The sequence below is a fragment of the Ochlerotatus camptorhynchus genome, unplaced genomic scaffold, assembly GCF_037179485.1.
Source record: "Ochlerotatus camptorhynchus isolate MF236.1 unplaced genomic scaffold, CSIRO-AGI_Acam_v1.1 ptg000294l, whole genome shotgun sequence".
NCBI lineage: Eukaryota > Metazoa > Arthropoda > Insecta > Diptera > Culicidae > Ochlerotatus > Ochlerotatus camptorhynchus.
The window spans coordinates 341,499-364,336 of record NW_027040783.1 but is presented as its reverse complement, the minus strand read 5'-3'; the positions used below and the strand labels follow the sequence as shown (position 1 = coordinate 364,336).

Genomic DNA, 22,838 nt, shown 5'->3' with positions numbered 1-22,838 from the left:
TTGTCAGTGTGCCACAGGTGTGCCGATTGTGCCGGTCATAGAGCAAGCTGCGATTGTTTGTAAAAATACCCTTCCCGGCAACCATGCTTGGCATGCACAGTTGTACACACCAACTGCTCATTTGGTAATAACTTTTCACTCAGATGTTGAAATTTATTTTTGTTTAAAGTAATTGATAGATTAGTCTCATAGTTTACTATAGATAGGCGAAGATTAGGTAAAGCTTAACATTTGAATCAACACTAATCAATTTAACACTTAAATTCCGAGATGTGTAGTGAGCATTTCTCACCTCATTCTAATAACGCAAAAACAAATACATTTTACTACTAGCATTAAAATCTACTTTTTTTTACATATCTGTAACAAGCTTACACTCTATTCTATCTACTGCTTCAAAAAGAACTATGTTCCGTCAACTGTGTGCAAAGTTATTAGCAAATGAGCAGTTCGTGACTAAAACTGTGTATGTCAAGCATGCCGGCAACCCGGTATTTCTGACACCTTGAATGTTTTGGTTTGAAATCGCAGGGATAAATCGGATTGAGGATGGCGCGGGAAGTGGCGGGTGTGCGAAATTATGATGTTTTGTGTTCATAGGACAATAAAAATCCTGTGTTCTAGGGTTTTATAATGCCCTCAAAGGCAGATCAGAAACCTAGCCTTTCGTGATGTGAAAAGCAACGGTCTATTAGCGGTCGGAAAGATTTGGAACCGGTTGGGAACATAATTCAAGATCGACTATAGATGATGATGAATAGACTTCTGTAGTTTGTTTGGTGTGAGTTGCAGCATTATTCGAATTAAGGGTATTAATGAGGTCTGATTAACTGCATCTGTCTTTTGAGCCCACTCTAGAACCTACATTTTGTATTTAGATCTATAAGTTAACTGCTGGTCTGAGTTCCTCTGGTATATTTAATTAGAGGATGTTACTAAATATACAGTCAAACAGCACGTAATGACAGTTGTCCAGCAGTGCTCCCATTTCATTTAAAATGTACCAATACCTACGAAATTGTGCCGAAGATGTGCCGATGGATATGCCCAAGTTGTGTCGAATTTAATTTCGGCATAATGTGTTGAGTGACTTACCCCTTGTCCAAAACTCTAAAATGCATCCCTAAATCCCTATTTTTTCACGATCGAGATTGTTAGTCCTAGACGCTTTCAAAATTTGTGCCTCAATTTTGCGATCTAATCATCAAAGTGTGATTTGGATCTAATATCAACTTAGTAGATAGTTTGTTTGAAAAAATAGCTTATTCAATTTATACTTATTTTTTGAGGAAATTGTTTGTTTTATTTTTTTAGAAACATGAAAAATGCGCATGATGGGTTTGTGAGTTTATAAAATTTCTCGAAGTTGCAATCACAATCAACGGCAGATTGTAACCATATCTTTCCGATCAATAAATGTCACTATTGGTCACTTTTTTATTGTTTAAAAGTCACTATTTAGTCACTATTCTCGTTATTTTAGTCACTAAAGTCACTACTATTCAATCACATACTCACTACCAGCCCTCATCTGCGAGAAATTAGTGGATACAAACACCTAACTAAGCTTGAACACTTAACTAACGTCTTTTCTATATGCGAGCGGAACAGGAGCTTCTCATCGAATACCATTCCAAGGTACGTAACTTCAGCAGACCACTCAACCCTTCTGCCATCCATGACTACTGTGTCGCCGCCGCAGGAAGTTGACTTTCCAAATTAAACCGATAGTCCTGTAGTCAAAGTTCTAGTCAAAGTTCTAGTACTACACAATGTTGTTTTGATTCGCTATGAAAGTTTGACAGATAAAATTAGGGGCTAGTGGATTTTCCTATGTTTCGAGGGGAGAATCGATTAGCTTGGGACCGAAGACAGTACCGGAGCTGAGCCAAAAAGTTGAGCACGTTTCTTCGGGACCCACTAGTCTTAGAGTTACCTCTATGGTTATACGTGTGTGATTGGTGGTTTTCTTGCTTGCCGGGAAGCTTTAGAATCGAGAAAGAAAACGTGATTCATCATGTTTGCAAGCATAAGAAGAGATGTCGCTATCTGCGTTGTTTGTTTTTTTTTTGTGGCATCGCGAGTGCTAATTTTTAATTTCAGTTTATTTTCGCGCTGCAGGGTGCGTGAAGGAGCTCGAAACGGTCGGTGTTGATGAACATCGCGTGAAAGAGGAACTTAATGAAGGCCTAAGTACTCTTTCGTAGCTTTTAGTTTTAGGATTTGAAAGATCGTCGGTTGCAGTGGCTTGTTTACTGAGCAGAAAAACGCGGTCCCAGTTGCTTTCATATTAAAAATTTCCGCTTGCTTATCGTGTCTTTTGTAAAACTTTTCGTTGTCGTCGGTGCCGGGTTTGAATAGTTATAACAACTTGAGTAACGGTATAATGTGATAATGACTGGACTCGGAAAAAAATGCGACACTTTGTTTTGGGTGTAACTTTTTATCGCGTGGGTAAAAATTAATGAAATTTTGGGTAATACTAGTTTAGAGTGTTATGTATATGTGTGCAAAATCGCGATCTGTCAAGTGGTTTTCAAGATGCATTCGAAACAAGAAGAGCTACGCCAGCACAGATGGATCGGCAAAAGGCTTGGAATTCACCATTCCACCGTGTTCCGCGTTGTAAAGATGTTCCAGGAGACGAAGACCATCGAGCGGCGCGCTGGAAGCGGCCGAAAACCGAAAACGGAATACCCAGAGAAGGCGTGGAAGATAAGGCAGTACTTTATGAATAACCCGAACCTTTCCACCCGAGACGTGACCAAAAAGGTCAATTCGTCGAAGTGGTTCGTCCAGCAGACCATGAAGCGGGCTGGGCTACGTGTTTTTAAGGTCAGGAAGGCGCCAAACCGGACTGACAAGCAAAACACGGTGGCCAAATTGCGTGCGCGGAAGCTGTACCGTGAGTGGCTGGTCAAGCCAGGCTGTCTCGTCATGGACGACGAGACATACATCAAGGTGGACACCAAACAAATCCCCGGTCTCGAGTTTTTTGTCGGTACGTCCCGCATGGAGGTTCCGGAAAAGTTCCGGAAGAGAAAGATGGACAAATTCGCGAAGAAGTACCTGTTGTGGCAGGCAATCTGCGAGTGCGGACGGTACAGCAAGCCGTTCGTTACAACCGGCACCATAAACGGGCAGATTTATCGAGAGGAATGCTTGCAGAAGCGCTTGCTGCCCTTCCTCCGCTCTCACCGTGGTTCCACGCTGTTCTGGCCGGATCTCGCTTCGTGCCATTACGCCAAGCCTGTAATGGATTGGTACGAAGCGAAGGGCGTTAATGTGGTCCCGAAGGAGGCGATCCCGCCAAATACACCAGAACTTCGTCCGATCGAAAAGTTTTGGGCGATAATGAAGAAGAAGTTGAAGAAAAGCGGAAAAACATTCAAAACCGATAAAGCTTTGAAGAAAAACTGGGAGAAATTGTGTAAGGAAGATGGGCAAAGCCTCGCCCAAAATCTGATGAGCAGTGTTAAGAGAAATGTACGAGCATTCAGTTTGGGGGAAGAAATTCAATAAATAAATTATGTTATTTAATCTCTGAAAATTTGAGAAGTATCCAATTCAAAATGAATTTTTGGTGATCATTTTTGTGTGTCTCATTTTTTCCGAGTCCAGTCTTTATGAGGGGCTCGGTGGCCTTAGAGCAACCGTTTTTGCTTACTACCCATCTACATTCAAGATTCATCGGATCGTCAATCGGTTTATTTGTTAATATGACTACATGGTAATAACAGCAACTTGATGATTAAAAAGGAGCTCGTTTGCCTAGTGGCAAACGTTCTTGCTTACTGAGCCGAAGACCGTGGGTTCAATCCCAAGCTCCTTCGCGTTATATGATCGTTAGGACATCAATTTAGCTTATCGTTTACCAAAACGAACCCTGCTGCAAACCAAAACCTATTACCCAATATCCCAGTGATTCCTCGTGGAAGTGCAACACATAAAAGCGAGTGTCACGTCAACACATTCCTACCCCTTCCTTTCTTGACCTGTGTTCGGGCGCACCCGGCGCTGGTATTGCCTAGTTTGAGATCATCAGTTTTTACACATTGAGGATGAGTACTAGTCCCACGCATCGTCTATTGGTTCTCTGTGTAATTTCAGCTGGTCTGGCAATAACAGAGTAGCAACCGTGGGCGGTCAATCATGCTCATGTAATTATTGAATGAAGACATGATCCAGACGTAGGAAGCGCTCAACAAATAATCGAATAAGAGAATGAATAAAAGTGATCCTAAAAGGCACAGTAGTTGATATCAAATGCAAGCGATAGCGGATAGAATCATTGGCAAATTGCACTTCGCTTAAACAAGGTACATATTGCAATACCAACCTGTAGAACACGTAGGCGCAGATCATAAAGTAGATATGCGATGCCGTATCGCATATGAAGTATGACTTGGGGATGAGAGTCGATACTATCGCCAGTGCTGTCACTATCTGTTGTCATCATCATCATCATCATCATCATCATCGTGTGGAGGCGTGGTGAGTAAAATGCAACATGTGATTAGTACAAATATGCTCTATAACACTCATAACGAACGAAGCTATTGATTGATTCAGGTACATATGTATACAGCGGTAAATACTTCTTCTAATGGTATAAAATTACCGGGTATATAATCAGCACCACGATGGTCTTGGATTTGAACCGCTTGGGCGTGTACTGGAGCACCTGCCGGATGTTTTTGCCACATATCACAAACGTTGCTAAGCTAAGTACGATGGTAATGGCTATGATCACAGTAACTATGGTGTCTAATCCTGTTGGCAGAAATAAATGGAATTGAAATTGGATGCGGGTTGAATGTGATGAAGTTCTTACCATTAAAGTATTCAACAATTGTCGGTAGTCGAGTGGGACAGTCTCTGGACACCGTTCGGTTGTCGGTGGATTCCACTGCTACAATACTGTCGTTTTCCATTTTTGGGCGAATTAGGCGTGAGAGCTTCCGTCTGTTAGAATGCACCGGTGAAAATACGTCAACTGAGTCCAAACTTGTACCTTGCTAAACCATTTTGCCACCAGTCGGGATGTTTAGATGTTTCAGGAGTTGCTACGCTGATTTCTCTGGAAAACAACGTTACGATGAGCTAGTTAATTTAGATTGATGTGCCGAGCAATTCAATCAATTGCACCCATGCTGGTGGAAATCAGCGGGAGAAGTGCGACTGTGAATGGTGGTTTATTTGGCCATAGCGCTACACTGCCTATACGTTATCCACTATCAATTGGCATCTACTTTCATATTGATTGATAAAACTACGGACTTTGGTCATGAACAATGTGAAAACAACATCAAGTCAGTTTGTCCCATTAAGCAAAGTAATCGCATATCTGTCCTTCGATCGTCCGGAGCTCAAGTTAGAGTTCTGATTTTTGGATCGCCATATTTTTCGCTAATATAATAAAACATGCAAGCTTTATTGTAAGTGGTTACAACTTGAAAAAATACCAATTAATGTACTACGATTTTTCAAATATTTACTTGCCTACTCTTTCCATATGGGACTGATATGGGATTATAGGCAGCACACTGCCTCACCGCTGCCGAACGTGTCAAACAATTTAGGGTGTACTTATCTATTTGTATCGAATAATCGTTCCCATAACTTCCTTCACATGTCATCGGAAATCGAATAAATCGGAAAGGTCGCCAATTAGTAATGCATCGTGCACCGCACACGTTGAAGACCCGATCGAACCATCACTAGAGTTCAATGACACATTCGTCGTTAGACAGCCATAAGCACAGCACGTTTAGCCGGCAGTTCCTCCCAATTACCTACATATCCACATCATAGTAGACTCAAGCTTGACGCGACCACTATATAGTAAGCTATGATCAACCGTGATATTGAAACAAACAAATGGATTGTTTGTAAACAAACACTGACTGCAACTAGCCATGGTGCACGAGTGCTATCCGAAAGCTAAGCACGTACCGTTTTACACTAGGTACCTCGCTTTATTGCTCTGCAAGTCACGCACTTGATCGTCTTCTAGGCAGCACTAACGACACACATATGTAGGCATATGGGAGAGAGGGGAGGAGACACTTAAGTGGGTATTGAAATGGCGTAAAAAACGATTTGCCTAAGCTAAGCTTTTCACGTGTTTTTTTGTTTTCAATTGCGCGAAGTCGAGTGCGCTTGCATTGCGTTTCTCAAGTTATTATTTTGATAATATCTAACAAATGATTGGTTGAAGCATCTTCATTGTGCTTGCGTTGTATTAACATCTTATTCTTCTATTCATTTATCTATGCTAATCTGAATCTTGTGTTTTCTAGAGAACGCTATTAATGTCAGTGATAAAATCAATCAAACTGGTAGAATCTAGCGGTACTATTTTCGGCAAGCAAAATAAAGACGTCACTTCAAAACACTTTGCAAAGTGGTTTTAAACGATTCCGTAGTGCGCCAGTTTCAATCTGGAGTAGCTTTACGATACGAAGTAAATCAATTTTATAGGTTTTCTCCTGACATCCGTGGATTGCTTATGACTTCGACGTAGTCGTGATTTTGATATTTTTAGATACCAATTTACCATGCATTAACGAAGATCTAATAAACAGAACATCAAAATCGGTTGTAAATCGGTTCACAAAAATTGATTAGTTATGTTAGTCTGACTGTGTTCGATCAGACACGGTCAGGTTTGTAACTTAAAAACATCACTAACAAGAAAGTGCGGAAATGGTCTTCCAGAGTTTCAGGACATACTTTAAGGAAGCCTTTTTCAATAAATCTTACTCGCGATCCCTTGGTGAACTTCGTGAAATATCGCGAACTTTGAGGGGGCGATTTGATCGACATTTCTATGTCGATAAATTTGGCCTCAATCATGATTTGGGTTTCCAAATCTTCAAACCTGTTTATTTCCGTAAATATAAAAGCACAAACGAAGTGACGGAGCGGCTCGAAAACTTTGGTGACGAACCTGCTATTGTAATTTTTCAGTGTATCACATGGCAACACTACCATAGAGGTAATACCATAGAGGTAACTCTAAGACCAGAAGGTCACGAAGAAACGTGGTCAAATTTTTGGCTCAGCTCTGGTACTCTCTTCAGTCCCAAACTAATCGATGCACCCCTCGAAACACAGGAAAGTCCACGAACCCCACATTTTATCTGTCAAACTTTCATAGCGAATCAAAACAAACATTGTGTAGTACTAGAATTTCGACTAGAATGTGGTACAATAATCGATTTGCTTGGGACCAATAGGCTAGTCAAGTAGTGAGCCAATTTAAAATCGTTAGTTTTTGCATGCTGTATGGAGTTGTCAAAAAACGAGTAAACTGGTTTTGCTCCGATGAGTGCAATCTACCCAGACTCTGGGTAAATGGTTCAGATATCAAAATGAAGCAGCTACGTTCTAGATATACAACTCTAATAAATAGTTCGTTGGTATCAATAAATACACAGCTATAATTTTCAAAATAAACGCATTTTTTCTAATTTTCTTAAGTAGTAGCCTCAAAATTGCGTGTATATATTTTTCCTATGTTTTTAGAAAAATTTAAACGTAATTATTGTAAAGTTTTTAGATGGTTCCAGAAATATCTTCTAGTATAGATTCAAGCAGACTCAACTCATGGTTCCAGAGATATACTGGAATCACCGTAAGATCACCACTAATGATCCTAGGAAGACGCAATTGCTTGTCGAAAGGATGCTAAAGGAAGGTAAAGGAAGGCTACGTGAGCGGTGGATGGCAACCTTACGGTAGTTGGGATACCGTTAGCATGTTAGCACCCAAATAATACCGGAATATCTGTGGAATTATGTGTCCTTCAACAAGTCATTATGCGGAAATCTTCTAAAATACATTTTTTGGAAGCCTCTGAAGCTTTCAGCCCATTTGGTGGAAAAATAAACAAGTTATTGCGCATTTGCACCAAATTAAATTCAGAATCCCTCAGAATACTTTTACTCAGACCAGTAAAAATATAAATGGACGATTTTGAATGTAAAACAGCACTATACTATACAAGATCATATGGTTGGCCTTAAGTCAGAAGGGACTAAGTAGCAAAATAAAATCAAAAAATTAGTTAATGATATCATAAGATCAAGAATTCCCTCAGCTACATTTCAATTTTTCAGCCAGATTTGAAAAATTAGAGTTTCCCATTACATAAGACACAAAATTAAATAAAAAATTCACATTTCGGTCTGACTTGACCGATCATATCAACACGCTAGTAATGATAGAACTCTGAAGATTAATATTTTTATTTGTCTGGCTTGAGTGAACACTATTTTAAGGGATTATTTTCAACGCAGAAGTGTACTTTGCTGCAAAAACGTTGGTGGTGACTTCTCATTGCATACACACAAGTCTGCACTTAAAAATGAACCAAGTTTAACATGTTGTAAATTTGTTCTTTTATGATCAATTTAGCTAAAATTTTGCCTCAAAACTTGCTTTTCCATTGACCTTTGTCCGATCAGCTATGCATAAATTTTAATTTTATTGTCACCTGAAATTCAACATATTTGTAGTTCTGCGTCAAAATTTCAGCTCCATCTATCATAACAGAACACATTTACAACATATTAAACTTGGCTAGTTTGTATGAAAACGACCTTTGTCCGTTCAACTTTGCACCACAGTGTACGTAGGTACGAAATGCTGGATTGAGGTTAAAGTAATAAATTTAGGAACAATTTATGTCATATCTGTATTACGGATTGTTGCTAAGCTTCTTGCTTCAGGAATTGTATTGAATACCTGTCAATCAACAAAACTTACTACGGCAGCAACTGAATTCTTCAGATGTGTTAGCGCTCACAGGATAGTTCATATCAGCCACCATGATGCTGAATTGAAACAATCAATTTGCGACGACAGATTTCTAAATAGTCCTAGTGTTAGTACCGTGGACCCTCGGTAAAATTAAAAAAAACATATTAACGAGCAAATAAACCACAACTTGATTGTACATTTCGCTTACCAAAGCCACATCTCTTACTTCGTTCGTTATGAATGGGCTATTTTTCAAGTTAATCCTTTAATCAACGAAAATTGCCGCTAGGAAAACTTTGTTGGTCATAACCATCCGACACCTCTTCTCCATGTTCGATAAGAGTGTAGTAGCTAGGTCGCTTTCCATCGTTTCCAAAACAAAACAACACTTTCCCCACATCAAGAACACGAGTTGGTCCAGTTGAGTTTGTTATTTCGATGTCGCATTGAAACGTCGCTTAGCGACGTCTCATTGCGAAAAGCGCATGAGCTTCGGCTCACGCGACGTCGCATGATACTTGTTCTCATGAAACGCATACATCCGGAAATGTGCTGTGCTTACAAAACAGTGCGACACACAGACATTATGAGAATGTGAGATGCGACAAAAAAGAGTGCTACAAATCTCTTGCGCATGAGACTGCTATGATTATGAGACTATTCGTATTGCGTCTCGCATACGGTAGCGCGCGCACTGGAAGCCTGCTTCTAACGCAAACCCAACTATTCAGAGTTCCTCAGGAAACAGCAAGTGTCGAAGGTTCCCCAAGAAATTCATGATTTGGCAGGTGATTTGGTCGTGCTGATAACGGAGCAAGCCTTTCGTAGCAACTACAACCGTAATTGGCCAACTCTACATGAATGAGTGCCTGACGAAACGACTGCTTCCGTTTCTCAAATCACACAACGTTCCTACATTTTTTGGTCGGATCTAGTCTCTTGTTACCATGCTTGGCATGCACAGTTGAACACACCAACTGCTCATTTGGTAATAACTTTTCACTCAGATGTTGGAATTTTTTTTTTTTAAAGTAATTGATAGATTAGGCTCATAGTTTACTATGGATTTGCGAAGATTAGGTAAAGCTTAACATTTGAATCAACACTAATCAATTTAACACTTAAATTCCGAGATGTGTAGTGAGCATTTCTCAGCTCATTTTGACAACGCAAAAACAAATACAGTTTACTACTAAAGGGTGATACGGTCAAAATTTGGTCAATATCAACTTGACGTATTTCTTTCAATTTTGCATTTAAAAAACCTGAACACCCCTCATTTTGAAGGTGTGTGTGTGTAGAATGTTGCTCCTATTTTGATTTTGGAATTCACTCTTCAGTTGTCAAAATGCCGTCCAAGCAAGAAGAGCAGCGTATCAAAATTTTGCTCGCGCATCGCCTAAATCCGAGCTACTCGCACGCAAAGTTGGCAAAATCGCTAAAAGTTGCCAAATCAACCGTTACAAATGTAATTAAAGTGTTTGGGGAACGTTTGTCGACAGCCAGGAAGTCTGGATCGGGGGGAAATCGAAAACCGGAAGCCGCTGAGACGACAAAGAGAGTTGCCGGTAGTTTCAAGCGAAACCCTAATCTCTCTCTCCGAGATGCCGCAAATAAGCTGGGTGTATCGTCTACAACCGTGCATCGAGCCAAAAAACGAGCCGGACTATCGACTTACAAGAAGGTAGTGACTCCAAATCGCGATGATAAACAAAATACGACGGCCAAAGCGCGATCCCGGAGGCTGTACACGACGATGCTGACGAAGTTTGACTGCGTGGTAATGGACGACGAAACCTACGTCAAAGCCGACTACAAGCAGCTTCCGGGACAGGAGTTTTATACGGCAAAAGGAAGGGGAAAGGTAGCAGATGTTTTCAAGCACATGAAACTGTCAAAGTTCGCAAAGAAATATCTGGTTTGGCAAGCCATCTGTACCTGTGGCTTGAAAAGCAGCATTTTCATAGCTTCCGGGACTGTCAACCAAGAAATTTACGTGAAAGAGTGTTTGAATAAACGTCTGCTGCCTTTCCTGAAGAAACACGGTTGTTCCGTACTGTTTTGGCCGGATTTGGCATCTTGCCATTACGGTAAAAAGGCCATGGAGTGGTACGCCGCCAACAACGTGCAGGTGGTTCCCAAGGACAAGAACCCTCCCAACACGCCAGAGCTCCGCCCAATTGAGAAATACTGGGCTATTGTCAAGCGGAACCTAAAGAAGACCAAAAAAACTGCTAAGGGCGAGCAGCAGTTCAAGGCAAACTGGCTTTCTGCGGCGAAGAAGGTGGACAAGGTGGCTGTACAAAATCTGATGGCAGGGGTCAAGCGTAAGGCCCGGCAATTCGGCGGAAGCCTAACTGAATATTTTTCCTGAATTTTATACTAATTGAACTTGAAAAAGAAATTTAATTTGATTTTTTAAATAAACGATTTCACCGATTTACACGCGTTTTCCCTTGACCAAATTTTGACCGTATCACCCTTTAGCATTAAAATCTACTTTTTTTTACATATCTATAACAAGCTTAAACTCTATTCTATCTACTGCTTCAAAAAGAACTATGTTCCGTCAATTGTGTGCAAAGTTATTAGCAAATGAGCAGTTCGTGACCAAAACTGTGTATGCCAAGCATGCTTGTTACTACTCCAAGGACGTTTCGGAGTTGTACAAGACGAATGGAGTCAATTTCGTGCCGAAGGATCTTAATCCCCCAAACACACCGGAGTTGCGGCCGATCGAAAGATACTGGGCAATAATGAAGCACGAACTCCGTAAGCATCCTAAAGTTGTCACTACGGAGGAGGAAATGTTGAAATCATGGTTGAAAGCAGAAAAAATGTCGATTCAACCGTTGTACAAAACGTTATGGGCGGAATTAAGAAGAAAGTTCGTGCATTTGGATTTGGTGAAGAAATAGAGTGAAATAAAGATATGTAAACCAAGCTTATATATATAGTATTACATTCCCTGAAAATTTCATGACAACCAGTTGAGGGGCTTATTATTGGCGAGTACTTCTAAGTGATGCACATCCAGCTTGGGCACATCCATCGGCACACCTTCGGCACAATCCCGTGGGCATTGGATTGGTTATTAAATAAAATGGGAGCACTGTTAGACAGCTGTCATTGAAGTTTTTCAAACCATTACGTGCTGTTTGACTGTGTATTTCAGAAACATAATCTAATTGAATATACTAGAGGAACTCAAACCAGCAATTCACTTCTCGGTTCACATTTAAATTCGAAATATAGGCTTCCGAGGACTGTCGATTGCTATCGATGCCGGTTACGCAAATGGAGTGTACTACGAACCGGAATGCAAGAACAATTTGGATGGATTGGATCAGTGATTGTGCCGTGAAAAGTAGTTTGGTATTGTTCAAGTGAGTTTTGTTTTGTAGATGACCAATTGACCGACTATTGGTGATTTACTGCTGAAAAGTAGGGTCCTCACAAGGCCACATCCTGCCATTCCCGAGCCGTTGCCTCAACATAATCTCCATGATGTGATCCTTGAGGTACCGTAAATAATATTTACAGCAATGAATGTTTTTCAAATTTTATATTTTCAAAACTAGTACTGAGGATCCAAGAGTCAGTTCGTCAGTAATATGTTTAAAGAAAATTAAAGCAGTTGTACTATTTTTTTTTAGTTTTGTGACCGAACTTCAGTTTTTTGATTTGGGGTTACTTTTATAATACTCGATGAATGTAGAAAAATATGGTTGAAAGTCAAACAATTTATTTCTTTGAATATGAAACTTTGAATGAGTATATAATCAGTAAACATCATAAGCAATAAGAAAACCACATTGAATTTGTGATGCCTATATCAGAAATACATTTCATAAGTGATGGTTTGAGTGCTTTATCAAACAGGCAAAAAACACGAAAATTGTTTTTTAATATGTTTGTAAAATATGTAATTCATACTATATAAAAACTATATACAATATCAACGGAAATACCCTAAGCTACAATATAGAACCAATGTTTCTAATTTGGAAAAAGCTACTCGTTGATGCTTTTTTTTTTTTTTACATTTTACTATCAAAGTTACCCGCATTATCAAAGATACCCCGTTTTACGGTACTTGTTGAATACGTCTACCGTAACCAGGCAGGTCTTCTTGGTGGTGATAACCTCTGAGTCCTCCTTGGAGCACATGATGTACCCGATTAGGATGCTGATGTCCACCGTGTCGAAGCTCTTGTCCTTGACGACTGCTCGCCCCGATTTTCAGAATTCACCCGGGAAGTTGTCCTTGGAGAAGCCGCCCAACTTTTTGTCATCCTTTGATCCCTTGATCGCCTCCAGCAGCACTTCAAAATTGGGCTTGTCTTTGTCGTTCTTATCCCGAAACCAACAGCTTCACCGAAGGAATGCCCTCCTCACCGTCCTTCTCGATCTGTTTCAAGAAGTCGATCTTCTTCTTGCTGGTTATGATGGACTTTTCGCACAGCACCGTAATCGTACCGGTCGGCTCGTATCCCAGCAGCGAGGTCTACAGCGAGGTGGATTTACTAGGTCCTCGTCTCCGCAGACCGCTGTCAGAATGCAATCCACGAATCATCATGGGAAAACTCTGGTTCCTTCCAGTTGGCGTAGAGGCATTTTATTCATTATTTTGGGGCCGTTCAATTATCGCATCCAACGGTTTTCGATGCGGGACACTTCCGGTTGCTCTCCGGCTTGTTTTCTTTGTTGTGTCCTGCTCTACGGCTGAGCCCACTCACGGTCCATCTCGCCAGCATTCCTCCTTGGTTGTCGCTAGACTGTCGGAAATACCGGGTAGCCGAATATACCATAATATTCGTATTTTACAAAAAAAAATCGCAGCTTGCTCTATAACTGGCACTGCCGGCACAATCGGCACACTGAGAAAAATTTTGACTCAAGATTGGTGTGCGGAGTGACCTACCCCTTGGTGGACACCCTTTATAGGTGATCGAAATTTTTAAAACCGATTTTCTCCGTAAATTTGACTTAACTCATGATTTGGATTTAGGGGCCTCATAGTCAGTAAAGGCACGGCGGCGGGATCGATTCCCGGTCCGGTTGAGGGAATCTTTCGGGATGGAAATTTTCCTCCCTTCCTGGGCATAGAGTATCATTGTGCTTGCCACACAAAATATAAATTCATGCATTGGTATTGGCATCGAAAGCTCTCAATTAATAACTGTGGAAGAGCGTTGAGAGCACGCAATAAGCTAATATGCGCTAAGCAATAAGCATGAAATGCGAATAAGAAGAAGAAGAATGGTTTGGGTTTTCCTAATCTTCAAACCTGTTTATTTCCATAAATGTGGCCTTATTCACGATTTGAGGGGTGTTTAGGTGATCAAAATTTGTATGCCCGATTATTTCCGAAAAAATTGGCCTAAATCATGATTTTGGTTTTCCAAATCTTCAAACCTGTTCATGTTCGTAAATATGGCCTTAATCGCGATTTGAGAGGTGTTTAGATAATCAAAATTTGTATGCCCGATTATCTCCGAAAAATATGGTCAAAATTAGGGTTTTCCAAATCTTTAAACCTGTTTATCTCCGTAAATATGACCTTAATCGCGATTTTTTGAGTGTATCGAAATGTATGATTGTTGGATTTTTTTTCTTATTATTATAGTCACTTTAACACTCTTGGGTCATTCGTGACATGTCCGGGGGTGAGATTTGAACTCGTGACTTTGGCGTGGGGGTCGCTCCCATTTGGATTTTTTTAAATCTTTAAACTGTAAATATGACCTTAATCGCGATTTGACCTGTTAATCTCCGAAAATATGGCCGTAATCGCGATTTGAAGTGTTCGACATTTTTACACCGGATTCAAAATGTCATCAGGATTTCAGCGCTTGGATCCTATTACTAATGAACGCGACTGGCAGCATTTCGGGAACATATTCTGCTTTCAATCGCATGGATGGCTTGAAGCTTTTGAAATGTCAGTGAAATAAACATATCTCCATCATTCATACAGCCAGTCATACAATTTGAGTTACGTCTTGGCAGTTGTTCTGTCGGATACACAACTGAATATCTACTTGAATCATACCCGCTCAGCAGCGTTCTAAACCGTAAAGCTGTTCAGTAGAGAGCCTTGGCTATTGTGGACATTTTGCTTAGGCATTCACTCATTAGGTGGTGCATAGAAAAAGTTCGTTTTGGAGATTTCAACTGAATCTGATTCTGATGATCCTGTACAGTGTCTGTTGTTATCATTTACCATCGCACGCAAGGAGCAGCGCTTCAACCCAGTGAGATAAATTACGCTTGTTTTGAAATTTTTCGAAATGAACAAATAAGTTCATTATACATCAACGAATACGCGTTTGTTGATATTCATCAGTGCTTAATTATCCAACCCAAAATTGTCAAAATCAGTAGCGATCCACAAAAGCAAAATAACCAAATTTATTTTGGACAACAGAACCTAAAACCATCAATTCAGCAAGAGACAATAATTTTCCTTCGATCTGTGTGTAAAACCCAACACGACCAGCTCTTCAGTATATTTCTGTAAAATGAAAATCATCATTTTGCATTTGATCCTCAAAATCATCCCCACGAAGATGAAGACAAATATTAATTTCCGGCTTTTTCCCGGTTCACTGGTCACCCTACTCATCCCATGCCTGCCCGATATCATGCGAACGACTGAGAGAGCGTGTCGCCAGTCGAATTGAATGATATTGAGTAATGCAAAAAAAAGGTCGTCGCAGAGGTGAATCTCCTTCCAGCCCACCGCTGGTTGCCAAGCTGATATGGTGGGAGATAGTAAAATTTCTACCTCCTACCGCTGGAGATGATGTTACTAACGCTTGCTGCTAGTACCTTGAGCGATACACTCACTACGCCATCCGAAGCAAATTTGGGCGGAGGCGCGACAGCAGCGATGTTTTATAACTTTACAGGTTCAAACAGAACGATGCGCAACCAAGTGGCACTGGATTATGATGACTGGGCCAGGGAAAACTTTTTTTTTTCATGAGAACGGTAATGCAATCATTATTTAACATTTTTACATTTAAAAAAAAAATCGTTATGGAAAATTGGAAAACTATTGATTTTAGCAGATTTGTAGAGTTGCTTTCTATCGATTGGTATATTTGGATTTTATTTTCATCTATCAATGACAAAGCTTTAAGCTTCCAAAACCTAACACCTTTTCATGGCGGTCGCAATTTTAGATTTTCGATTTACCCCCTGTAGCTTCCCGTAAGGCGTAGTCTACGTCAAATAATAACAATGTATCATCTTCAGCTATTTATGTTCATGGTAGTATAAATTCTGAGTATTTAGTGAACAAAATAAAAAACATAATTTCATAGTGTAAGATACTTTTGAATGAAAGTGGCCTTGCTTTTAAAACACTGCAATGTTGGCATTACTGCTCTGTACATCAATACACGATAACAAGAAAATCGAGATATTTATTCCTAAAAATTACAAATCCTGAGTCCTGGTTTGCTTCCACTCACTTGCTATAAAAATTGATTTTCTGAATTTTGAAATCATTAGATGTCATAATTATGATTTGTACCTGTTAGATATAAGAAGGGGTTTAAAGGCAAATGTTTGGCACATGAAAACAGTCAAATTCGCTTTCAGATAGTCACAATCAGCGATTTTACGACTCGCAAGCGCTCACTCTGAGTGAACGTTCACGAATCATAAAATCACTAATTGTTACACTCTGGAAGCGAAGTTTACAGGTTTTATGTGTCAAACGCTTTCATTTCAACCACTTCTTGTATCTAACAAGAACAAACTATCATTATAATATCTAATGATTTTAAAATTCAGAAAATCATTTTTTATAGCTAGTGAGTGGAAGCAACCCTGTCTGAGTCTGTGAAAGGGATTTATGGGTTTTTTGACGGCACTGTCCTCTGTGAACATCTTTCCGTCAGAACATAATCTGTTTTTTCGTTCAAAATAGAATACCTGACACTGCAAGACATGATTGATACCCCTATATATGCATTTATAATTACATCCGAAGTCCCTTATTTTTTGCATGCTCGTCACAAAAATAACTTTGTAAGCCCCGTCCCTAACAGGATTTTCCGCCGTTTTGATTTATGGGGTGGGGCGAAGAAAGTATCTTTGTGCTGAGTATGCAAGGAGAGACTTCAGATGTTAATCTAAGTGCATAAATAAGGGTACCAATAACCTTTTCAGTGCCAGGTACTCCATTCTGAAGTCTGTGAGAGGGAAATCACAATTAGAGTGTTATCAAAATGCATGGCTTATTGAGAGATTAAGCTCGTGAGAGAGAGAGAGATAATTGTGTGAAAGACAACGTAGCTTTATCTATTAGTAGGCAGCTAGTTAGTAACATGGATGGGAATGATCTGTTTGATTGACTTTACAGTTAATTACCCAGTAATTTTTTTTTTCTAAACAATGTAGATATTTGTTATCTACTGGTAATTATTGGAAATAATTGATTTTCTCTCATCTCCCACACTAAATTTCAACGATGCCTACCAAGGAAACCCCAAGCAACATTGCAAGTTTTATTGAGGTTTTATAGCATACTACAAGTCTAAATCATGGTCAACAGAACCCTCATAAAACCCAAATTGTTACTTGGGGGGCAGTGCCGTCTCTGGGAATATTCTTTCGGAAATCACTTAAGTGTGAAACACCATGGGTGTTAATTGGTTAAGTGCAAGTGTATGTCAAATGACTTCTCTTGTTGCATGTCCGTGAATCACAGAAAAACACATGTTTATGTTAGGTTACGAAGCAGAAACAGAAGAGCACCAGTGAAAACAAAACTTAACGAGGAAGAACTGCATTGAATGGAGGTTTCTTCATTCGCGTCCTTCAAAAAAAATTAATCAGAAACCAAAACAAGATCCTTCAAACGGAAGTCATTCGTGACTTCAATAGTTCAAGTGCGCACCCACCACCAAAACATACCGGTAGACGATGCAGCGTCCGACCGACGCGACTTTGAGTGGTAAGTACGGCGCGAATCAAGATGCATAGAGAATGAGTAAATTTTCATGCTTTTTCAAGGTCAATGTCGTATGCGTGCATGACGGGTTTCCCATGCTGTGTGCATACACAAAATCCACAAACGATGACGACGACGACGACGACGCCGATGCGATGATCGAAACATATGTAGGTACGAAACCGAAGCGGTACCGGATCTGTTTGATCGGCACATGTTCGTAGATAAGCACGCACACTGACCGAAGGAAGTGTTGAGCGTGGTTTTAAATTCGCTGCGGAGATATTCTAGATGAACATTTCAAAAGGTTCCCTCTGCTTTGATCGATTCCCTGTTCTGTTTAACGTTGAGAATGCTAGATAAGAACCTCGTTTATCAAACTATGTGGCAAAATGGCACGCAATCTGATTGCATAGCTATGGCTATCAAGAGAGAAAGTCGATGAAGAGCACCGATCAAAGCAGATATGACCTTTTGAAATGTTAATTTAGACATAGAGAATGTGCCTATTCGAGGCAGCTGTACTAATGCAGACAAAGTGGCCGGCAAAGTTTGATTTGATGTCAACAACCATGTTGTTGGCCCTGCTCCACTTCAAAGTTGCTGTCATTGAAAGTCATAACGAGATTTAGATGTTGGGCTGATAGGTTTTTGATTTGAGTTCGTTGAGTTCGATGCCCAGGACCGACGAAGGATCTTGTTGGAGTTGTGATTTGCAGCTATAAAGCTAAGAGGAAGAGGTGACAATTGGCTTCTTCCTCTTTTATTTCTATCTCTATCTCTATCTTTATCTATCTCTATCTCTATCTTACGCCCATGAAATCGGCCAATCAGGAGCTGGTTCACGTTTGACAGAAAAGTGGTTCATTTTCGCCCCCGTATTGTCACCTCTTCTCTTAGCTATAAAGTGACAATTCGCTTACAAAGCTTTTAATTACATCTGAAGGATATGGCAAGTCAAGCTGAACATTGCATTAGGTCATTAAGTAACATTGATCGATTCTCTTCGTCGACTTTCTCTTTCGTTAATAACTTGAGCACATAACCGTTTCTTGTTGTGTTTGTCGTTTTAGATGCTAGATAAGAGCTTCTTTTATCGATCTGTGTGTTGAAAATACCTGGGAATCAGTGTTGTTACTTTTCATGGAGTACGATTTGTAGATGCATAACATTTATTCCAATTGCGTTAATTATTGTTAAATTTAACGAAATTAAGTAATCAAATGAAAATAATTCCAAAAGAAAATGTTTTTTAAAGTGATGAGCCCACCGCTGTTCCGTCCCACTGTATAAAATTGATAGTTCATACTGCCGTACTCTGACGGAACTATCAATTATATCCTTTCATCTCCTCATCTATCGTATAAAAATTACCACTTTAGTCTGTTATTTGAAATTAGCATCTTCAATTATGTTGTTGAAGTAGTATTATTACAACTCAATTATGTTGTTGAATTAATCTATCAATTTTATTGATTCATATTCTATTCAAAATGTTGTTTAAAATGAAACATAATTTGTTTGATTGCACTATGTATTTTCTGCGTGTACCCCATTCTAGTCTAAATTCTAGTACTACGATGATAAATAAGAGACGCGCGAAGACTGAAGCCAAAAGTTCCAATAGAACCGTCAAACGCGTTTTAATATGGGTTTTAATGAGCGCTTCACGAAGAAAAGCATGGGAAGTATTGAGATTGGGGGTTAATTTAATTTTTGAGGTTAGTTGTCTTTATTAAAGAGATTTTCAACCAGACGCTGCTTAACTGTTGAGATTTAAATAATTATAATTAAGTTTGCGTATGAAAATGAAATTGGACAGGGAATATTATTGTTATTCACCAGCTGTATTCTCGTTATGTTCTTACGAAATATTTGCTCCAGCACAACGAAATACATCTACACAGGCTCTGTAACAAAGATCAAGGCGTTTCAGGTGTATTTTTTCAAGATAGTGAAATTTGTGAAAGACTTCAAAAGAGATATTTAACTCATACATGATAGGAAACTACAATCGCAGATTGAATAATTTTGTGCAACGCTCTGTAGAATATACCCTCCAATGTATATTTGGTTTCACTCAGAGCTGTCAAACATTGAGTCTTCAAATACTTCCATTGAATACCGATACGGTTAAAAAAGTATTCATTTTACCATGATGCTGAAGCAGACCACAGTCGCTCAAATTAAAAGTCACGTGAAGTAAACATAAAATTGCGGGTTGCCAAAACTTGCAGAAAAAGAAATTAGTTGGCCGTGCAACCAGATTTACTTTTATTCTTTCCGCGCTTCTGTTATATAACATCGTCTCTGGAAGATTCGCTATGTAGGTTTGACAGATAAAATGAGGGGTTCGTGGATTTTCCTATGTTCCAAGGGGTGCATCGATTAGCTTGGGACCGAAGAGAGTACCAGAGCTGAGCCAAAAAGTTGAGCACGTTTCTTCGGGACCTTCTAGTCTTAGAGTTACCTCTATGTTAATACCCCATCTAGAAGCCGATCGCAATGGATTTTTTTTTTGATCTATTATTTTTATAATTCAGATTCTCCGATAGATTTTATCCTCCAATGACACATTTTAGGATTGAATTTTGTGCATCGCAATGATGAAAATTGGTTGAAAAACAGTAAATTTGTAACCAAGGCATGACACATTGATCTTTTAAGAAAATCAATGTTTATTAATAGTTAACTTCAATGACACAATTTATTATCACCGTTAACAAGAAAAACTAACACTTTATACAGTAAAATTACCTAAAATCAGCTATTATCTTTATTTACCTGAGCTGTTATATCACATTGAGAATAGATTTTCAGGGTGGCAAGTGAACCAGGAAAACCAGGAAAACTGGGAAAAAGTCGGGAATTTATTTTCACCAGGAAAAACCGGGAAAAAATCAGGAATTTCATAAGTCCACCAGGAAAATAATCTTGTTTGTACAATTTAAATAGGTTTGAAATTTTATGTATGTCAAACTTTCTTTTTATAATCAGGTCAAAACTAACCATTTTGTTCAAGCTAAATCTTTCACATAACTAAACATTGATGAACAAAATTGACCCTGAGAATTTAGTAAATATATTTTGAATTTATTTTTAGTTTAATTTTTTCTCGAATCAATTGGATGCAAGATTTGTGCTTAGTTGATAGCAGACTTAAGCAGTGCGGACGCGTAACTACTTTGAAGTACCTGTTCAACATGTTCAATATAAAAGTTCTAATTCTAAAAACTTCAGATAAGGCCTTCGAACTTCATGCAAGTTCTACTAAATTCGGGAAAGTCTTACAAGTTTCAGGAAAATCCTGTGAACTACTGTGATGACCTACGACGGTCAGGAAATCTCTCCGAACCTTCAGAGAAGTTCTACAAATTTCAGAGAAACTTTACGAACTTCAGGGAAGTCCTTTAATCTTTGGGGAATAACTACGAATTTTACAGAATTTTCTACAGATTTAATGTAACTTCTATGACATTTAGGCATTGCTTAAAGGATAATCCTATGACACTTATGGATTTTTTTCATAACTTCATAACTTCAGAGAAGTCTTCAATACTCTTGGGAAGTCCTCTGAACTTAATATAGTTCTCCAAGCTCAAAAAAGTTCCTAGAACTTCCGAGAAGTCGATTGAACTACAGGTAGTCCTACGAAATCTCCAAACTTCAGGGAATTTCCAAGAAATTAAGGAAAGACCCACAAACTTTTGGAAAACCCTACGATGTTTAAAGCCTTATGCACTTCAGGGAAGCTCGTCTAAACTTAGGGTCCTCATATATTCAGTTAAGTCTTTCAAACTTCAGGGAAGTCCTCAGATCTTTGAGAAAGTTCTTCGAACTTGAAGGAAGTCTTACGAACTTCTGAGAATTTCTACGAACTTCGTGGTACTTCTACGATATTTAAGAAATTCCTATGAATTTCAAAAAACTCCGAACTTCAGGGAAGTCCTAAGATCTTAAAAAAAAGTCCTTCGAACTTCGGGGAAGTCCCATGAAATTCAAGCAATACAAATTTCAATGAACCCTTCGGGAAAGACATTAACGCTTCAGGGAAGTTCTAGGAACTTTAGGGAGTTTCTATGAACTTCAGCAGTCAGTCTTTTTAATAATAAGAGTTATAAAACCAGCGTTGTTTATGAAATCTTTAATCATATGATTTTGAAATCATGTTGTAATCAAAATTCCGCTAAATAAGATCCTTAATCGTTGCAATTTGCGGAAAATTTAAACAAACTGGAAATCCGTAAATTGTTAGAAGCAAAGGTTTGTTTAAAGAGTCCTCATTGATATCACACTTCGCAATTTCACTTTGAGATAAATTAGCCCCGTTAGCTAAAAATCTTAATATTAAAATTAAAAAAATCTCAGTTTCAAAAACAGGAATCTCAAGATTTAGGGGCTTATAGATCTCTAAATGTCAGACATTAGATAGGGCTCCGCGCTAGTCCGTCGTATCTCTGCTTTTCTTCGTCATAAACCCCTAAAATATATTTGAATTTGCTTTTTTTCTATGAACAAATTTCTATATTTCGTTCTTTGTTTTTAATATGTATCGTTATTATGTAGAAATAATATGTTTTTCAAAGCGCATAATTATTGATAGTTTTAATTAAAAGGGAATATCGCCATACATTCTCAAGTCAGCTTTCCACCACCCCATACGATTGAAGGCGGCTCGCCCTCTGGTGGTGAAGCAGTATGAATCACTCCTTTGGCGAGAGACTCGTGCTCACCATAGTCAACTTTGTTTCTGTTTCGGTGAAAGTGATAATAATTTATGTTTCGCAACCGACCTTTAATGGGGTTGTTGCTGATGGATGCGCAATTTTGGTTAGCTTTTCTAAGTAGGGTCGGTCCATCGACACCTTAAAATTTGTTTGAACAAATGTTTTAGGGGGGTGGTGGGTTAAATCTGTCAAAAACGTTCTACGGAGTTTATGGACAGCCTCTTTTGAGAGTAGGGGAGTAGAGAAGCCAAATGCACGTGTTTGCATGGCGTGCGTTGAATGTTGTCCATGTGCTTGTTGTTGCTGAATGAACAAGTTTCAAACCTCCATGATAGTTAAATTGGTAGGTAGTGAAATAAGACAATCTCTTAAAGCGT

At 39.1% G+C, this 22,838-nt stretch overlaps 1 protein-coding gene across 1 annotated transcript in view; it reads right to left on the bottom strand.

Annotated features, from left to right (window-relative positions):
- Window positions 1-22,838, bottom strand: part of LOC135706906 (organic solute transporter alpha-like protein) — a 43,898-nt gene that overhangs the window by 8,165 nt on the left and 12,895 nt on the right. Inside the window, exons 2-4 of the mRNA XM_065228591.1 lie at window positions 4,835-5,080; window positions 4,622-4,773; window positions 4,340-4,446 (exon numbers count right to left, since the gene is read on the bottom strand). Of these exons, the coding sequence (XP_065084663.1) occupies window positions 4,340-4,446; window positions 4,622-4,773; window positions 4,835-4,934 (359 nt within the window). The 5' untranslated portion in view covers window positions 4,935-5,080. The remainder of the gene's footprint in view (window positions 1-4,339; window positions 4,447-4,621; window positions 4,774-4,834; window positions 5,081-22,838) is intronic.